At 37.4% G+C, this 19,674-nt stretch overlaps 3 protein-coding genes across 3 annotated transcripts in view; 1 reads left to right on the forward strand and 2 right to left on the reverse strand.

The window, feature by feature from the left end:
• The window catches only part of LOC107569463 (voltage-dependent calcium channel gamma-5 subunit-like), a 31,260-nt gene extending 24,998 nt beyond the window's left edge, over positions 1-6,262 (reverse strand). Inside the window, exon 1 of the mRNA XM_016255562.1 lies at positions 6,087-6,262. The gene's annotated coding sequence lies outside the window, so the exon portion shown is untranslated. The remainder of the gene's footprint in view (positions 1-6,086) is intronic.
• The window catches only part of LOC107569451 (tectonic-2-like), a 14,103-nt gene extending 5,631 nt beyond the window's left edge, over positions 1-8,472 (forward strand). Inside the window, exons 2-5 of the mRNA XM_016255554.1 lie at positions 814-934; positions 1,019-1,172; positions 1,619-1,699; positions 8,399-8,472. Of these exons, the coding sequence (XP_016111040.1) occupies positions 814-934; positions 1,019-1,172; positions 1,619-1,699; positions 8,399-8,472 (430 nt within the window). The remainder of the gene's footprint in view (positions 1-813; positions 935-1,018; positions 1,173-1,618; positions 1,700-8,398) is intronic.
• A 2,533-nt stretch (positions 8,473-11,005) lies between these two features.
• LOC107569462 (protein kinase C alpha type) overlaps positions 11,006-19,674 on the reverse strand; it is a 143,310-nt gene continuing 134,641 nt past the window's right edge. Inside the window, exons 14-17 of the mRNA XM_016255561.1 lie at positions 17,648-17,728; positions 16,877-16,984; positions 14,166-14,306; positions 11,006-11,410 (exon numbers count right to left, since the gene is read on the reverse strand). Coding sequence (XP_016111047.1) covers positions 11,246-11,410; positions 14,166-14,306; positions 16,877-16,984; positions 17,648-17,728 — 495 coding nt within the window. The 3' untranslated portion in view covers positions 11,006-11,245. The remainder of the gene's footprint in view (positions 11,411-14,165; positions 14,307-16,876; positions 16,985-17,647; positions 17,729-19,674) is intronic.

The following is a 19,674-nucleotide window of genomic DNA, read 5'->3' on the forward strand; positions in this document are numbered from 1 at the left end:
GCAGCCAAGCGATGATATCTCAGATCATTATTTAGTCTTGTGCAAACTTCATATAGCTAAAACTGTAAATTCTAATCCTTGTTACAAGTATGGTAGAACCATCACTTCTACCACAAAAGACTACTTTGTAAGTAATCTTCCTGATTTATCCCAATTCCTTAGCATATCCAAAACCTCAGAACAACTTGATGATGTAACAGAAACTATGGACTCTCTCTTTTCTAGCATTTTAGATACAGTTGCTCCTTTATGCTTAAGGAAGATTAAGGAAAACAGTCTGACACCGTGGTATAATGAGCACACTCATTATTAAGGCTCAGTACTAGGGCCGTTACTCTTCACGCTGTACATGTTACCCTTGGGAGATATCATCAGGAAACACGGTGTTAGCTTTCACTGTTATGCTGATGATACTCAGCTCTATATTTCTTTGCGGCCTGGCGAAACATACCAATTTGAAAAACTAGCGGAAAGCATTTTTTAATCTTGATATTGTGAAATATTATTATTTGAAATAATGCTTTTCTGTTTTATATTTAAAATTGTAATTCATTCCTTCATTCCTAAAGCTGAATATACAGAAGCTATTACTCCAGTCTTCAGTAACACATGATCCTTCAGAAATCATTCTAATATGCTGGTTTAGTACTCAACAAACATTTCTTGTGATTAATCAGGATTCTTTGATTAACAGAAATTTCAAAAGAACTATGTAATGCATATAATTAATTCTTGCTAAATAAAAGTGCTAATTAAAAATGACTGATCCCAAAATGTTTGGTGATTTTTCTACATTTGCATGTGTTTTTACAGCTCTCCAAAGCCCAGTCCATCATTCCAAGCCCTGCAGATGACAGCTCCTGTACCTCCTATTAACTACCGCCAGGGGGATCCAATATTCACTAAGGATGACCAATACTTCACCATCCCACAGGTTAGATGCAGCAACATTGCTAGTGCATGTATCAATTTATATGAGTGTGCACATTAATGCATGTGATATGAATATGAATCCCAGTTGTCTTGTGAGCAGAACGCTGGACTGGGCCAGTGTGCGGAAAATGCTCCAGTGGCGTTTTTGGAAAACTTTGAGTCTCAGTGCGTGAGGAGGCTGCAGTCCTGTCCACCACCTTCTGATGACCTGAGAGTGGATATTAAAGATGGATGGGGAGGTAGCGATACAGTATAACAGTTTTCTTTCCTATCCTCCTTTTATTATCACAACCAAACACAAGAACATCAACCACAGATTACAATATGATACATTATGCCATCGATACCAACTGTTCTTATCGGTCCTGTAACAACTCAAGGTTCAAATGTATTTACAAAAGTTTTGCAAAAAGATGCATGAAATTCCTGAACCTGCATAACCAAAAAAGTATCCATATATGATAAAACATTCTGAAGAGAAAAAAATCTAATGTCACATGCGATTTATCAGTGTTTTAAAATGCAACATTACACTTTTAAGGGATAGTGTGGTTATGGTATACCATCAATAATATGCTGTAGATATGTAAATATAGCTTACGACTATTGATCGTATTATTGTCTTTCTGTGCATGCATGCAAGTATGCATATGTGTGACTGTTCATATGTTTGCATATGTTCCAGGTATCGTCGCAGTCAGTGTTGTGGATGAAATGGCGGATGACCTCAGATTATTTCTGGCTAATTCTCGTGAGCCTATATCTGGTCAGTTGCATGAACATTTCCAGCAGTCATTTATTTAATACTAAGTATATTCAATATTACATTTAAAAAAATGTGTGGAGTATGTTTTATAAAAACAAAAATTATGGATCATGTGACACTGAAGACTAGAGTAATGATGCTGAAAATTCAGCCTTGCATCACAATGTAAATGATACATTAAATGTAGTTCAATAGAAAACAATTATTTTAAATAATAATATTTTACAGTATTTTTGTGTTTACTCTGTGATGAATAAATGATATGAATGATAATAAATGCAGTCTTGGTGATCTTTAAAATAACCCAAACCTTTGAATGGTAGTGTACATAGCAAATAATAATACAGAAAGTATTACTATCATTTCTCTTTTAGTACCATTGTTGTCAAGCTGCTCCAAAATGCAGCAGCTAGAGTTCTTACTAGAACAGGAAGTATGACCATATTAGCCCGGTTCTGTCAACACTGCACTGACTACCTATTAAACATCATATCGATTTTAAAATCTTGTTTATTACTTATAAAGCCCTGAATGGTTTAGCACCTCAGTATTTTAACAAGCTCTTGTAACATTATAGTCCTCCACGTACGCTGCGTTCTCAAAACTCTAGCAATTTGATAATACCTAGAATATCAAAATAAACTGTGGGCGGAAGATCCTTTTCCTATTTAGCGCCCAAACTCTGGAATAACCTACCTAACATTGTTTGGGAGGACACACTCTGTCAATTTAAAACTAGATTAAAGACCCATCTCTTTAACCTGGCTTACACATAACACACTGACACATTTCTAATATTCAAATCTGTTAAAGGATTTTTAGACTACATTAATTAGGTCAACCGGAACCGGGAACACATAACACCCGATGTACTTGCTACATCGCTAGAAGAATGGCATCTACGCTAATATTAGTCTGCTTCTATCTTATTCCGAGGGCACCGTAGCCACCAGATCCGGTCTGTATCCAGATCAGATGGTCACTGCAGTCACCCGGATCCAGTACGTATCCAGACCAGATGGTGGATCAGCACCTAGAGAGGACCTCTACAACCCCTCAGCAGAGACCAGGACAACTAGATGAGCCCCAGATACAGATCCCCAGTAAAGACCTTGTCTCAGACGGTTACCGGGACAAGACCACAGGAGCTAGTTGAGTCCTCTGCACAATGTGACTTTGCTGCAGCCTGGAATTGAACTGCTGGTTTTGTCTGGCCAGAGGAGAACTGGCTCCCTGACTGAGCCTGGTTTCTCCCAAGGTTTTTTCTCCATACTGTCACCGATGGAGTTTTGGTTCCTTGCCGCTGTCGCCTCTGGCTTGCTTAGTTGGGGACACTTCATTTCCAGCGATATCGTTGACTTGATTGCACAGATACTATTTAAACTGAACTGAGCTGGATGATGACATCACTGAATTCAATGATGAACTGCCTTTAACTGAAAAATTTGTGTTTACTATTGTCATTTTGCATTATTGACACACTATTTTCCTAATTAATGTTGTACAGTTGCTTTGACACAATCTGTATTGTTAAAAGCGCAATATAAATAAAGGGGACTTGACTTGACTTGACTTGACATTCCTCTCGTTGATAGCAGAAGAGCGGATCCAGTGAGAGCTTGATGGGGCAACGCGGAATGAAAAAGTTTTTTAGGAGTCGCGGCAGTAGAGGCGGCGCAACTATAACGACATGTGAATAATCCCGCCCATTCTAAAGCCATACTAAACTGCAGTGGAAACGCAAACCGAGCCAAGCCGAGCCATGCCAAGCCGAGCCGTACCGTACCACACAGTGGAAAATCACCAAAAACGAACCGATTGAGCCGGTTCAACCAACTGTCGAAGTTTACCAAGGATTACCGAGGACTCAACAAGAACCGAATGAGCCGTGGCAAAGTTTGCAGAGGATTATCGAAGATTCTGATGAGTGAGTTGACGATACTGTGCAAGCCTGAGACGCGTACTGGAATATGCTTATTATGACTGTTATTAATTTACATTTTTTAAAAACCTGCAAAAATGTTTCTGTCAAGTGATGTAAATAAATTTTACAATAGTTTATTGTGCATGCATATTATATTTAAAGTTGCTTAAGCGAAATCAAGGAGTTTATAAGACTGGTTTATTCATTCTATACTGTAGACATGTAGAACATATCCGCGTTTGTGCATCAATGTCTGTAATGTGTGCTGTAGTTGTGAAACTTTTAGGAATCATATCCAAGTTGTAGGCTAGTCAATATTGGTCAGTCAGTCGTATATGACATAAGGATCCATGAATGAAACTGTGACCACAAACACGTACCATTAACTTAAGTGAATTAAATGCTTTCACACAAATAACTTTATTTTTTTAATGTTTCAATATGTGTTCACACAAATGACTTGTTTGAATTTTTTTGAACTTTTGGGGCCCCCAGAGATCTGTTTTATTAGTAGTAACAATAGTAGTAGTAATGTAATAGAAATTATAAATGTATCTACCAAAGACTTACAAATAAAACAAAATTATGGCTTATTTCTGCATTTCCGACAAAATTATCTCCCCCCATTCATTGCATGGTTTCGTCCCGTTCTATGTAGCCTAGAGTCACTGAGTGATATCAGATAGTAAACTGTCAAGTTAGAGATGCCTTCGAGTTCGAGGGGGGGGGGGCAAACCGAGCCGGACGATTTGGTCAGTCGCACTTTTAAACACATTTTAGTTTTGCTATAGAAAATCTACAAATTCACACTCTGATTACATAGAGCAGCAGCAAGAAGCGCGTGAGGTTGTCATGGCAACCAGATACACCGCACGCAAATTACGGCAGCACTTCTATTTTGCCACACTAAACTTAGCAATAAACACGTTGAAAATAATACACGATAAACATGTCTGTCAAAACGATCTCAAAGGAGGATTTTATTTTGAGGTTGTCATGGCAACCAGATACACTGCACGCAAATTACGGCAGCACTTCTATTTTGCCACACTAAACTTAGCAATAAACACGTTGAAAATAATACACGATAAACATGTCTGTCAAAACGATCTCAAAGGAGGATTTTATTAAGCAAATCAAGGAGTGAATTACTCATCCACTGTTAAAAAAATACTTTAGCTGGGTTTCCACAGGCAGGGTCACAATTATCTACTGTGTATGAAGCTAAAGGTTTTTTGGGTTAAGGTTCATAATGTAGAACATTTTTAACATTGTATGCTGTATGTGCATAGGTAGCTAGCAAACAAGGAATACAGCTGTTAAGCTAATAGTCACATTAGCTGAGTAAGATCATGATTGATAAACCCAAAATTGCTAGCGGCGCCCCTGTATATAGGCTACTGATAAATTGGCACCCCATATTGCTCTGGATATAGGATACAAAACACTGGGATATTGTAGGCCACACACACACTGGTAGCCTATTCCTATCATTATGGTGACATTCCATAGATGTAATTGTTTTTCTACTGTACAAGATGCATTTTCTATATCTCCTTTACCCTACCCATTAACCCTAAACCTACCACTCACAAAAATTGTCTGCATTTTTAGATTTTCAAAAAACTCTGTTCTGTGTTATAAGCTTGTTTCCTCTTGGGGACCAAAAATAAAACAACCAAAAAAAAAACGTCACAATTGACCGGTTTTACTATACTTGTAGGGACATTTGCTCCCCATAACCTAGGGAATACCAGGTACACACACACACACACACACACACACACAAACATGTTAGTAAAAACAATGTTAGTAGTTGTTAATTAAGAGTAACGGATAATGATTAGACGGCGGCATAGGCTATATGACATTGCAGCGTAAAACTGAGAGGGAAGAGAGGGAAAGAATACACGCAGCAAAATTCGGAATGACAGCAAACTATTAGCCCACTTCAGAGGCTCCCAGACAGAGGGAAACTGTCCTTGGTTACTGAAGCGGTGAACCCGCTTTCAACGACAATTCACTGTGAGCTGTGGCAGCCATCATCTATTCTCTCTTCAGCGTAGCCTACTCCACGTATATTTTTTCCTATAAAATATAGACTAAATATTTTAATGTAAAAACATCTAGCCTATAATAATAAATAATACAAATAAATAATAAAATGTTCTATGAATTAACAGTAGTTTATTTAATGTGTATTTGCTGTATTTATTAGCCGTGTCGACTCAACAATGTGTTGTTGGTCTTCAAGTACCTGTTATATGTTTTATTCGTGCAGCAAATCAAATCCGTGAAAAAAGTTTCTGATACAATGAGAAATGTAACAAGAAAACGTGGATTACATTGATGTTCAGTGGTTTTTGAACGAGTCTTGTCAAATGTTACAGCATGTTTAAATCTGCACATGAGCTCATATTATCAAACGCACACAACAGTTATTATTAGTTCCACATAGCCTACCTGCGCTGAGACGTGCCTGTGAAGCGCGCGTTCTTCAACTCTTCTCACGCAAATGTTCAACAGCCTTTATCTCATCGCAGAAAGTCAGACGAACCTCTAAAACCCGTCACACATGTATATGGTGAGACGCGTTTCACATCATGCTGGGCTTAGTGTTGCTGATGCTCTAACATCTGTCTCCCTCTCTGCACGTCACTGACGGGTCACTGACGGGTCACGGACCGACAACGACACAACGACTGTTTGTATGCGTACTTGTCATTGCTCTTGTATTATTGGTTTGAGGTAGATGATGTAGTCTGTGCCATGACTGTTGTTATGTTAAGGATGTTGGATGTTGTATTTGGGGTAATGTGTTATGGGTGTTGCAGAGGCTGATTAATGCCATAAACTTTAACGTTTGATCATTTTTTTGAGCTTGATGTGTAGGGTCGGGTAAATCTGAAACCGCTAAAACGAATCACACACACACACACACACACACACACAAACCCGTAGACAAAACTCAACAAAACAGTTTTTAAAGTTGCGAGTTGTGAAAATGATGAAATCTAGGACCTTTATAAGGCAGTGCGTGCCATCGTAAAGAGTAGACAAAACTCAACAAAACAGTTTTTAAAGTTGCGAGTTGTGAAAATTATGAAATCTAGGACCTTTATAAGGCAGTGCGTGCCATCGTAAAGAATGTAAATATATCCCTCACAGACTCGTTTTCCTCCGCGTAAATGGTCCATGGATGCACCACTTGAGACTTTATTATGGATGTTGAGGTTTATATGGTCTGTGGAAATCTTATCCATATATAATCTCATGAATAATTGGAAAGACCCACACACAGATGCTTCTGGACAAACAGACACACATACAAAACTTGTATATGGTCTGCATAGAGTTTTCATCCATAGCAGTGTGAAATTTTGATTGAGTGTTAAATGCAAATAAAAATATTTTTCTGTGAATGTGTCAATGGAAAAATCCTGTTGGTCTACTGTAAATGTGCTGGTAAGACGACTGACAATTCCTGTTGAAAAAAACAGCATATGCTGGTTAGGTTTGTTTTTTTAACAGGGATGTCCTGAGCTTCTGGTTAAAATATATAGAATGACCATTTTATGCTTCTTTTGACTCTGTTAGCATAATTTTTTTTTTATCTGCACCTTGCTCTGGTGCATGAGACACGATAACAGATCACCACAGTCAGTGTCAGCTTCATCTTCAATAAGGGACATCAGCAGACTTGAGTTACATTTTCCCTTCTTTATTAGCAATATCATACATTAGGTATAAATGGCAACAAGGATTGCATGGAAAAGCATATATTCTGTTAAGACAACAAAGGCAGGGCTAACATACACTGCTACAAAATACATTTTACTTGGGTTTATTTATATGTTATGGATCAATATTATGTATAAGAACAGAGATAGTGCTTTGGGTTCAATTCAGGACCTTGCTATTTGAGAGACAAAGGGAGCAAAATAAGGCATTCTGTTGATTTTGTCCTCTAAATGAAAATGAAAAATTCAACAGATGGAAATAAAACAGGTGGACTGAATCACACAAAGCAAAAGGACAACAGGGTGATGTACCATCCAATCTACACATAAAGAACAACACAAAGTAATGAAAAAATAGTATGATAAAATGAGGAGCAAAGTTCTTGCTCTCCTCTTCGACAAACACAAAACTTAATAGTACCGGAACAAACATGAAATGCTGACTAATTGGGAAAGGTAATTCCACCGTGTTTTTTATAATATGGGTGTAATTAATTAACAATTATAATTGATGACAAGAGATGACTAAAGAAGCAGATACAGTACATTTAAAGGGATAGTTCACCCCATTCTGTCATTTACTCACTCCCATGTCTTTCCAAACCTGTATGACTTTCTATCTTGTGTGGAAGAAGATATTCTAATAAACATATCAATATTTTTTATACAATGGTAACCAAAACGGTTTTGGCTACTAACAATCTTCAAAATATCTTTTGTGTTCCACAGAATAAAAAAGTCATGCAGATTTTGAACATCATGAGGGTGAGTAAATGATGACAAACGTTCCAAATTTTGGGTGAAATTTTCCTGCAAGGGAAAGCTAAACAACTGAGGCAAACAAGCAATAATGTTAATATTCATCCATTTTCATTCATATCATCCATTTGCTCATGTATTCAATCTTTAATTAAGCAGCACAGGAATAGAAAGAATTGGGTAAGGCAGATGGATCATCTTACAGTAGAGGAAACTCAAAGCATGCCATGTTAAACCTGTTTTTAAAAAATGGCTATGCAACTTTCTTTACAACAGCCAAGGTAGTACACATGATTGAATGTCAGATACACAAAGCAAGAGATGCTCTGTTGCGATCTCAAGAGCAGTAACCGCATTCAGTTAACAGTACAGCTACATGAGACTAGTGCTCAAAATACTGGATTCAGTTCTGGCAAACATCGTTGTGGCTACGCAGTTAGTGCAACAATGGTCCTGCTGGGTTCAGTATGGCACTGATACAAAGCAGGTTTTTGGAAAGATCCAAGAAAAGAAAGATGGGAGTTTGCATATGATTTCAACAGATGTTTTTAGCACTGATGGGATTTTACGGCAAGATCAACATTATTAAATCCACAGAAATAAAAGAGAAGACATAAGTGAGCTGATCTAAACTACAGGAATGGTGCCAAATTTCCATATATTTGCTGTTACGTGACAAAAAAGAGGGGAAAAATATCAAACTGGCAAGTATATTAGTGCTAGAAGAAAACTGACACCTGTGATCTAAAATCTAAACAAGCCGATTGTACCATGTGTGATTTTCATCTAATTCTGAAATGTATTACATAATTTGCATTACTTCTAACAGCAGAAAAAGATGGGAAGAAGAACATACAGAATATCACAAACTACAATATCAAGACATTAAAATAATTGAAATTGAGAGTTACACTATTAAATATGTGAATGGAGATAAATGTATCATATGTATCTGGCTTGTTCATACTCCATGCTGTAATAAGCTTATAATCTCAATTTTATATTCCATTGATAACAAAACATTCCTCATAAATACACACACATCTTTTCAAGTGGATCCTTTTCATACCAAAACATGCAAGCAAAGGCAAGTTATCAGACCATAGTAGGATGCCAGCAGCCAATCAGCTCACACTTTAAAATGGAATCCGATCAGGTCACACATAACAGCCAAAAGCAAAGGTGTTTTGACAAAGTACAGTTGAAAAATCGAATGGCGAAAGCACATTTGTAAAGGATTTCATTATGCAAAGTACAAGGTCATTTCCATGTCATATTACAATGTCTACAACAGTACACACCAATGATAACAATTACACAAATATCTACCTGAATAATAGCATTATAGTAGCTGACTGTGTAATGATGTGGTTAATACAAAATTACACATTTAAAAGGGACAATGATAATTAAAATGTGGACTATTAAAGTTACTAAAAACATTTAAACCAGCTAATAATTGTACTTCAGTTTTAGGTAAAGGGACAGTTCACCAAAAATGAAAATTCTGTCATTTACTCATGCTGTAAACCAAACAGATTCCAGCAGCCATTGACATCCATATTAAGGGGGACAAATTCTATGGAGGTTAATGGCTACTGACAACTGTTTGGTTACCAACGTTCTTCAAAATATCTTCTTTTGAGTTCAACATAATAAAGAAACTCATACAGGTTCGGAACAACTTGAGGGTGAGTAAACAATGACAGAATTTCCATTTTTGAGCTATTTCCTTAAGAGTTAATGCAAACTTGCTTTCATTATTTTCCCTCAGTTGTAAATTTGCCCTAATAACACAGAAATGTCACCTTTGTAATGTATTGAAGTCACATTTAATTGGTATAAAAGGTTCTTATACTGTTTAAATAGCATGTATTATTAAATATAACCAAAATGTTGAAGCAGCAAGAGGAGAAATATGACATAACGATGTTACATTTTACCGTCAATTATGTTAAATCCAAACAATGATGTAAATGTCCTTCTGCAGATATAGCAGAGATGAACATTTAGTATTCAATATTTACTTATATGCAGACAATGAGAATTTGAGAACAACATAATCAGAGCTTGACATAAATGCCAACACTTCAATATTTCTTCCTCTCATAATATCTCTCATTACTGAAACACACACATGCACAAAATTTTCTCATGTTCACAGGATATTTTCTACTATGGAAAAAAAGAGGATATTTTAAAAACATTTGGTGAATTAAATGGATAACGAGGTAATACCTTTATTATTGTCATTTTTATGGGTAAAAGTGTATATGTGTTTACTGTGAGATAAAACGCATTAAACATAAAACCCTTGAAACATGAAACCTTTCATAACATCTCACGCATCCAAAGCTCTGATTGTGGATTGTAGAAACTCTTGGCACGCTTATTATTATTTTTTACCATAGAACAAACAGAAAATGCAAACAAGTGTTAAACTGGAGTGCCAAGTTGTCATGTCATACCCGAAATATGTGCAAATATTACACTTAGAAATGTTTAGTATTTTATTTAAAACATTTAACGATACTTACAATGAGAAAACACTGGAGACTCCAAAAAGTGAGTACTTAAACTGACACCAGAATAATTCTGTAAATAGATAAATTGGTATAGTACTACGGGGAAGGCAGAAACCCCATTGGCTTTGGCGATTACCTTTAGAAATCCTGAATGGGAAGACTTGGGAAGTCTTAGGAAGCACACAACTCTATATCTGTTATGGGGCTTTGGGCAGATGTGGCAAGATCATGCTGTGTCAGCCACCAGTGGCTTGAGATAATATGGCGTCCTAGACTTTTAAATACTGGTCTGCACTAAGTCAAACAAACAGTTTGTAATGTAAACAGCCCTTCCTAACCAGAGTTTAAGTGTTAAAAAAAATCTCTCAATCAATTTTCAATCATTAAGGTAAACTCTTCGACTGGCCTACATTGAAATGATGTGAAAAAAGTGAAGAAGAATTGCTAGATTTTTAAACAAAACAAAAAAAAAAGACTGGACATAATTTAAGACGCGAGTTGTGGTTTTGATTTAACATTTGTTAGATAAAAGGGTAAAGGCAAGGGCAGAGTTTTGGGGTAGTAGGTAGATTCACATTCATTCCCTCTTTTTCCCATTTTATTCACTGTTGATGATGGAGGGATGGATGAATTGAAGGTTGATGAAGGAAAATCCATCAAATTCAGCCTGGTCGATGTTGGCGATAACCAGCTCATCAGGAGGGGTCAGTTGTGGCTGTGTGCGTGTGAAGAACTTGTCAAAGTTCTCTGCCCCCTTTCCACACTATTAAAAAAAGGTAGCGAGAGAGAGAGATAGATTACAATAAAGATTACTTTTGACACAGTTTATTGTAACACTACAACCATGTAGTGTTAATCATATCACATACAGACACAGATGACACAGTCCAAGGTTCGTAAAACACACATTGTAACGCAGACAACAAACATGCACTCTAAAAAATGCTGGGTTGTTTCAACCCAACTGTTTGGTTAAAAAGCTAATTTAAAAATGTAACCAAAATTTAACCCAACAGTTGGGTTAGTCCATATTTGACCCAACATTGGGTTGAAACAACCCAGCATTTTTTAGAGTGTAGTTTAAAGTTAGACTGTTTTATGTTTGGTTGGTGTTTGTATCTTTCATATTTTCCATGACAGGCTCACGAGTACTTCTACACCTCATAAGCATCTTGACAAATTAACTAAACTACTGTAAGTAGAAGGAACATTAATACCTGGCACTCAATCTATAATTTAGTATACTTCTTTAACCTCCATACCATGTGCACATTTATAATAACCCTATTATTATGATGAATAAATTATTCAAAGCTCCTCATCAATGATATATATACATGTGTGGCTTATAAGGTGTACAGGTTACAGATCCTTTTTGTTTTAACACAAGAACAACATTTACTTGTATGACTTCACTCAATGTTTAAAAGAAGGCTGTCAATTTAACACAATAATGAATTACAAAGAATTATTTAAAAATATGTGTGTGAACAAAAGTAATACTTTTAACCATGCCCCTGTTCGTAAAAGAATTTTCCCTCCATCGAAGCAGTTCAAAAACTGCAAAAAGTGACACAGCAGCCATTTCATGCATGTGTACACAGACCAACAACTAAAAGATAGTGCAGACTGATCTAAGTGATTTGTGATTACTTTGATCAATTAATTGGCATACCATGTAATTAAAAAATATCTTTAATCGACTGACGTCCGAAATTTAATGTACACAAACAGTTACAAGAAAGAAAGGATATGGACTTTCCTTTTGTAAAGCTGCCAGATTCTATAAGACATGCAGCTCAAGATGTGCCTTAAAATAGAAGACAACCCTCCCCCTTGTATGATATTTGAAAGGAGAGATGAATGGTGACTCAAAAACTGAGAGAAATGGTCAAATGTAAATGCCTTGTCATGCTCTCTTATGAGGAAGATCTTCCCATCATATGTGAATGATGAGACACTGAGGGGGATTCTATCTGGTTGTGTTCTAACAAGCAGGCAGATCAATTAAAGTTGCAACTGTCATAATCACACACAAACACAGAGACCATAAAAAGCCATTTGTCAGACACAGAGGTCCATGTAGGGCACTTCCTACGTCAGCAGTGGAACTAATGATTGGCTAAATGTTTAAAATGGTAGCTGTGCTGAATTAAGCCTGTTTAACCCCCACCATTAGTGTGAAAGGGAGATGGGCTCTGTCTCTGGCCTACTTTTGACCATGAGAGGAAGCTGCAGTTCAGCTTCAGGATGTCCTGAGGGGACATCAGACAATTGTTGAAAACAAACAAACAAAAATATTAAAAGTGACAGGTGATGTTCATAACACACTCACACTAGCACAGAAGACAAAAAATAGGACATCATAAGAAACAAGTACTCGAGACAAACTAACCCTTCTCTTCTTTTTGTCCCCAGTGATGTGACAGAATGGCCTATTCAAAGATATATGTGTGGAAGAGCATGTGTGTTTGTGAAGGGGAAACAACTACAGTATGACCCACTTTAGAAGTCATATATATATATGTATGCAGACTGCTTTTTCAGCTCATCCCTCTCTCTCTCTCTCTCTCGCTCTCTCCCACTCATACAACACACACACACACAGGCACACACACACACACCCACCCACACAACAAGGACAATCTAAGCTATTTAATATGACAAATGGCTCTATCTCGGCAAAATATTCTCACTTCCTCCACAGGCGCTGTCTCAGAAAGGCAATACCAATTCATAACATGTTTCACGTAACATGTTTAAAAAAACAAAACAAAAACAAAAACAGTGAAAACTAGAATTATTAGAACAAATATCAGAAGGCACAGAACTTATAAATAGCAATAAGCATTCACCAGGACAGACAGATGATCACACATTAGTGTCATTGGTTTTCATTGCATTGTAATTTTTACAGAAAAAAATGTTATAGTATATGTTATAAATGTTATAAAACCTGGTAATTGGTTAACTTTATATACTTAATAAAGTTACTTTACCATATACTGTGAACATTACTGTAATTTTACTGTTACATACTGTCATGATTGTTATGTGATTGTTACTTTTATAATTTTGGAAGTAAAACATTTTATGGACAGTGCACATATTGTACCGCCTGTATTATCATGGTGGTTATCAGTGCATTCTTAGGTAAAAATGGTTTTGGTAGTTCAAGTAGACTATTATATTAACATATCACTTTATAAAATATACAGCTATACATAGTACAGGCACCAATTTTCCATCCCATAATACCTGAAACACTGTCACCATTTTCTAAAGTGAATTTCTGGCAAACATGAAATATACAGAAATATAATAACTTTTACTCTCCTGTATCTTAATTAATCACCATAATTATTTTGCAATATTTTAATATTCATGCCTTTTCAGGGCCACTTCACCATTAAAACTTTCAGTCATTAAAACCCAGCAAGAGCTCTTAGTTTTTTCATCAGTATATGATAAATACATACGTGAGTGGGAAATGAATAGACCTGAATGGATTTTCTTACCACTTTGGGTTTGAATGGAGGCTGTATTTCTCTGTTTTCCAGGCGTTCCCAGTCAATCCGACGGAAGAAAGCATGTTCCCTAATATCTCTTTCCCCCTCTGGGCTGCAGCCCAGACGCTTTGAAGAGTGTTTTGTCATCAGCTGAGACACAAGACAAAATATAATCATTATTGTCTAAACAGAAAAAGGCTTAATTTGACAGTCATAAAATTAGCACATAATATACTGTATATTTCTAGAACTAAAAAAAAGTTTTCAGTTTACAGGCATATGCTAATCTTTAAATTTCATGATAACACAATTTCAAATATGGGTAGACCAATTGCATGGACATGAACATTAAGTCAACAATGAACTTTTTGTTAACAATTAGTCTAGGTTCAATTGCATATAAATGTCTATTGTGAAAGTGTAACTGGTCATCATTTCATTTTCCATTTATTCTGTGTAGTTTCTTAATATGAAGTCATAAATAAAAGATAACCCTAACAGCTAACCACCTTCAAGACATACTCATTCTCCATGGTCATGATGGATCTAAACTGCAGATAAAGATGTGTAAACTCAAATAGTAACGCTAAAATCTGTTTGTTGGTTTTTTGGGACTAATATTTGATCACACTAGTTTGGGGACCAATTCTCACTTTTAACTAACTATTAACTATGACTTTTGCCTCAATAAACTCCTAATTTGCTGCTAATTAATAGTTAGTAAGGCAGTTGTTAATTTTAGGTATTGGGTAGGATTAAGCAATCTAAAATATAATCATGCAGAATAAGGCATTAATATGTGCTTTATATGTACTAATGAACAGCCAATATGCTAGTAATATGCATGCTAATAAGCAACTAGTTAATTGGTCCTTAAAGTAAACTGTTACAGAATATTTCACAGACCCAACATGATGCAAAGAACTTTACAAACTTTGGCAATTCCAACAGCTACATGGCTCTAAGAATAACTAATTTTAACAGCCTGCTAACTAAAGAGAAAGTTTTCATGTTTTCATTATTAAATGGTGACTTAAATTTGCCAGGAAAATTGATTTCAGGTAAATTTCTAATTAATTATCCCTCTATAGTCCTGGGCTTTTCTAGGTCAGCTTCAGACAACCACTATGTATCCATTAGTAAGCGGCACAGTTTATAAGACACACACACAAATCTCAAAACACCCAGAAATGAAAACAGATGAACTTATAGCTCTACTACTGACAAAAAGACAGAAGGTGATAGAGAACATTATAAAAGTGAGACAGTGTGTGATGATACAAATCATCAGCTGTGCTGTGTCCTGCTTGCACCATTATTCTTTACCTAGCAGGATGTTCTTACAATAAAAATTGCAAAAAGTATTATGGTATTACTGTGGTATTCCTGAAAGTACCTGAAAAGTACACAGAAAAAATAAATATGTGAAAAAACTTTATTTCTCAAGATATTTCCTTTTTATTGAAGGCAATATCTTCTGAAATGGTTCATTCATGTACCTGTCATTTTATCATTGTCTTTTGATTCAGACTAAGATATTGTAATGTTTGTTTGTTTGAACAAGAAAAGTGAAATGTCAAATGTTAAATGTTAACAATGTATAGATTCAGACTGTACTAACTTGCACTTAAACTGAGAAGTTGTGAGAGAATGTAATGTGAGTGTTCAGATATGTCATATAATTGCTTTATTTCTGCTAAATAGTGTGCTGGTTTGTACTGCTTAAAAGAAAATAGGATTTATTAATGAATGTATCGAATGTATGTATCAACAGTATTTTTTAAATTATTTTTTGTCAGGTTATAGGTCACTGAAAACAAAATGTTAAGATGTTCTGGAAACAGCAATTGCTGAAATACTATATTAAAGAGAAAATATGAAATCTAGTCACGTCTTTGTTGATGTTAGTGAAAATGATGAAAATAATATGTATTTCTGATTTACCACAGTAGTTAACTAAAGAAGAAACGGTCTGTTTCACTCTCACTCTAAAAATCTGGCAAGGCAAAACAGTTAAAAGTTTTGGTCTTTAGTCAGACGGAAGATGAATCCAATAACACTGCATTCATGGCAAATGAAACCTCAAGACATTTATTCAAAATTAAACCAGGTTTGTGTGTTTTTATCTAAATTGGATCAGCTCCTGCAGTGAATTTCTGATGGGCAGTGGATTTCTGAGCAGATGCATGTAATATGAGTGAGTAAAAGAAGTGATAAGAGTACAAAATACATTTTCTTCTGTTCTATACATTTCAATAACTTTCAGTGAACGTAATTTAAGATATACTGATATCAAATGTCAGTGTATTTCTGTAGGAATTATCTTGGATTCATGGGAACCTATGAACTGGTTTTTGGAATGACCCAGGTCTCTTCTTCTGAGATATATCCTCCTCATTTGTCAGGTATTAAATGAGTACTTTCTGGTCTCAGCCACAAACATCCATTGTTCTGGAGAATGCAAAGTCTTAAACTATTCAGTCAAGAAGTCTACAACTATTTTCAGAGGCTAAGATGAAAAATAGAGACATCAAAATAGATGAATAATGTATTGGTGAATTTTTGTTCCTTGTTCTTAACTAACTAGAGACCAAAAATCCTCCTTTTCCCCCCAGATTTTCTCTCTCCACAGTGAAAATATTGAATCAAAAAGAGAAGTCATACTGGTTCAGTTGGGCTTTAGAATCTGAAACATTCTGCCTTTATGTGTCAGAACTTACCCCTTTGCAGATGGAAACTGCTTCTTTGGACATGGATTTAGGGTAGGAGACGTTGTGCTCCATAATGGACTGAAAAAGTTCGTCTTCATCCTCACCATCAAATGGAGGCTGAGAAGAGAGAGAGAGAAAAAAGAGAACATATTCAACATGAAATTAAAATGAATATTAAGTATATATCCTGATATATAAATGTGGAAACACTTGCACTCTTCACATGTGGCATTATAGAATTTAAATTAAGCTTACCCTTACAAAAAGTACAACTGCGCTAGCATAAAATATACCATGGGAAAAAGTAAAGTAAAGTAAAGATCAAAATGACAGAGTGGTAATACCATTGTATGATTCGAAGGACCTTATAGTACCATTTAAATACCATGATATTATCATCTTGATACATCACTGAAAACTGGTACCACCAGAATGCTTAAAAAACATTTATATAATTCTACTTATAACAGAAAATAACCTAATAAAAGATATTTATTATGATAAGATGTATGATTTAAATTTATGATATGGATTCTCTAAAAACAGGTTGTGGATGTGAAGAGGTGCATTTTACCCAGAGGTGTACCCCTCTCTGGGTACAGCAGCTGGTGTCAATATTATATGTGGATAATTTCTGTTAAATTATGTTTAAAACCATAAAAACACACATGACCACGTACTACAAACTATATTACAACAAAGCTACACCTGTATTATAAGACTGGCAGAAGGTAACAGTTGGCAATGTAGGACTTGATGGTTATACACATGTGAACTCACCTGTCCCGCCAGCATCTCGTACAGCAGCACTCCATAAGCCCACCAGTCCACAGAACGGCCATACGGCTGATATGCTATTATCTGAAAAGAGACAGCATAAAATACCCTACAGATTACAGATTGAAGATCAGCATACTTGCAACACAGCTATCACTACTGTTTCAGAAAACCGTTTCCCCTTCAGGAACGAGACGCTGCATAGAGTCGCTTTGGGAACGCCCTTGCGTGACCGCGTTCTGAAGCACGTGTCAAATCAGTCCAATGGAGCAGCGAGACGTCACGAGCGGGGTGACGTAAGCACCAGAATGTATAAAACCGCATCCAGCAGAGCTCAAACCAGCTTCTGCTCTTCAGTAGCGCTCTGTGTATGTGTTTGTCTATTTACTGTTGTCTGTCCGCACAAACATATATAAAAAACAATTATGAAAAAGTCTATGGCGAGCGAATGGCATTATAAACGCTGTGTTCCTCCCTGCCCACGATGTCTGGCGGCGGGGGATACACACGATTTGTGTCGTTTGTTTGGGAGCAGAGCATGCACGGTCAGCTTTCGAGGAGCTCATTGTCATCACTGCGAGTTACTCTCGCTGCGCATGCTCCACTCTCGCCTGGCTGTGTTTAATGAGAGCGGCCAGGCTCGCGATCCCGCTGGCAGAGGTCCCGCTGTTGCCGAGGCACAGAGCAGACTGTTGTCGTGGGGATCGCGGGTGGATTTAGCGGAGGGATCCGAGACGGGCTCGTCCTTTTCTCGGTCCTCACCCGCTAGATCCGCGGCTCTCTCTCTCAGTGTTCGGAAGCCCACGCTGCGGTTTCTCCCCCCCCCCCAGAGAGAGAGAGAGCCAGACGCTTCATCTATCTTCCTCCGAGGAGGTGGATGTGATGAGTGTCGAGACTTGCGTATGAGGTGTGATTCGTGATTATGGGGTGTGTTTCGTGCATTCGCTAAAAATAAAAAATCTTTTGGCCAGCCTAGAAACAGGACGCTCGTCCTAAAAATAATTAGATGAGCATTTTCTGAATCCAGATCACAGCCTTCATGACGGGGGCCTTCCGTTTTCCCCCAATCTCCATGCTAAGAAGAATGGAGGTGTCAAGATCGTGGGAGAAACCGTACTCATCCCGTATTACAGCCCCACAGTCTCGAATTATTCAAAAGAACATCGTGGGGCTGAATGATAAGGGATATGGGGCGATGCCAATGGTGGAGCAGACGCTTGCGAGCTATCTCTCCCCATCCTCAGCATCGTCCCTGAAGCCCCGAAGCTTCCCACCAGGAATGTTAGGCTTACATCGAGTCTGGTTGGGAAAGCTTATACGGCGGTAGGTCAGGCTGGCGCTCCTGAGGTTTGCTTTCGGGGGCCAAGCATACCAATATCGAGTTCTTCCCTTCGGCCTGTCACTCTCACCCCGCACTTTCACGAAGTGTGTGGATGCTGCTCTGGCTCCACTGCGACTCCAGGGCATCCGCATACTCAATTATATCGTCGATTAATTAATACTAGCTCAATCCATATGAGAGAGCTGGGGTTAAGACTAAATGCCAAGAAGAGTGTACTTTCTCCACTACAGAAAACCACTTATTTAGGCGTGGTGTGGGACTCAACCTCGATGCAGGCACGTCTGTCTCCTGCTCGAATCGAGTCAATCCTCCGGACAGTCCCGAGGGTAAGAGAAGGCCAGTCACTCACTGTCAAACAGTTTCAGAGGCTGTTGGGCCTGATGGCAGCGGCGTACAACGTGATACCTTTTGGCCTGCTGTACATGAGACACTTGCAGTGGTGGCTCAGAACCAAAGGATTTTCCCCGAGGGGAATCCGCTTCGCATGATCAAGGTCATGCAGCGATGCTTACGTAAGACACGTAATGCCTTAGACACGTGGAAGAAACGTTGGTTCCTGGTTCAAGGCCCGATGTTAGGGGCTCCTTGTCGTCGCGTAACGCTAACGATGGATGCCTCTCTCACAGGCTGGGGAGCCGTCATGAGTGGCCGCTCTGCCTAGGGTCTGTGGGAAGGCCATCATCTCTTT

Source organism: Sinocyclocheilus grahami, unplaced genomic scaffold (assembly GCF_001515645.1).
Source record: "Sinocyclocheilus grahami isolate Dianchi unplaced genomic scaffold, SAMN03320097.WGS_v1.1 scaffold1347.1, whole genome shotgun sequence".
Lineage (NCBI taxonomy): Eukaryota > Metazoa > Chordata > Actinopteri > Cypriniformes > Cyprinidae > Sinocyclocheilus > Sinocyclocheilus grahami.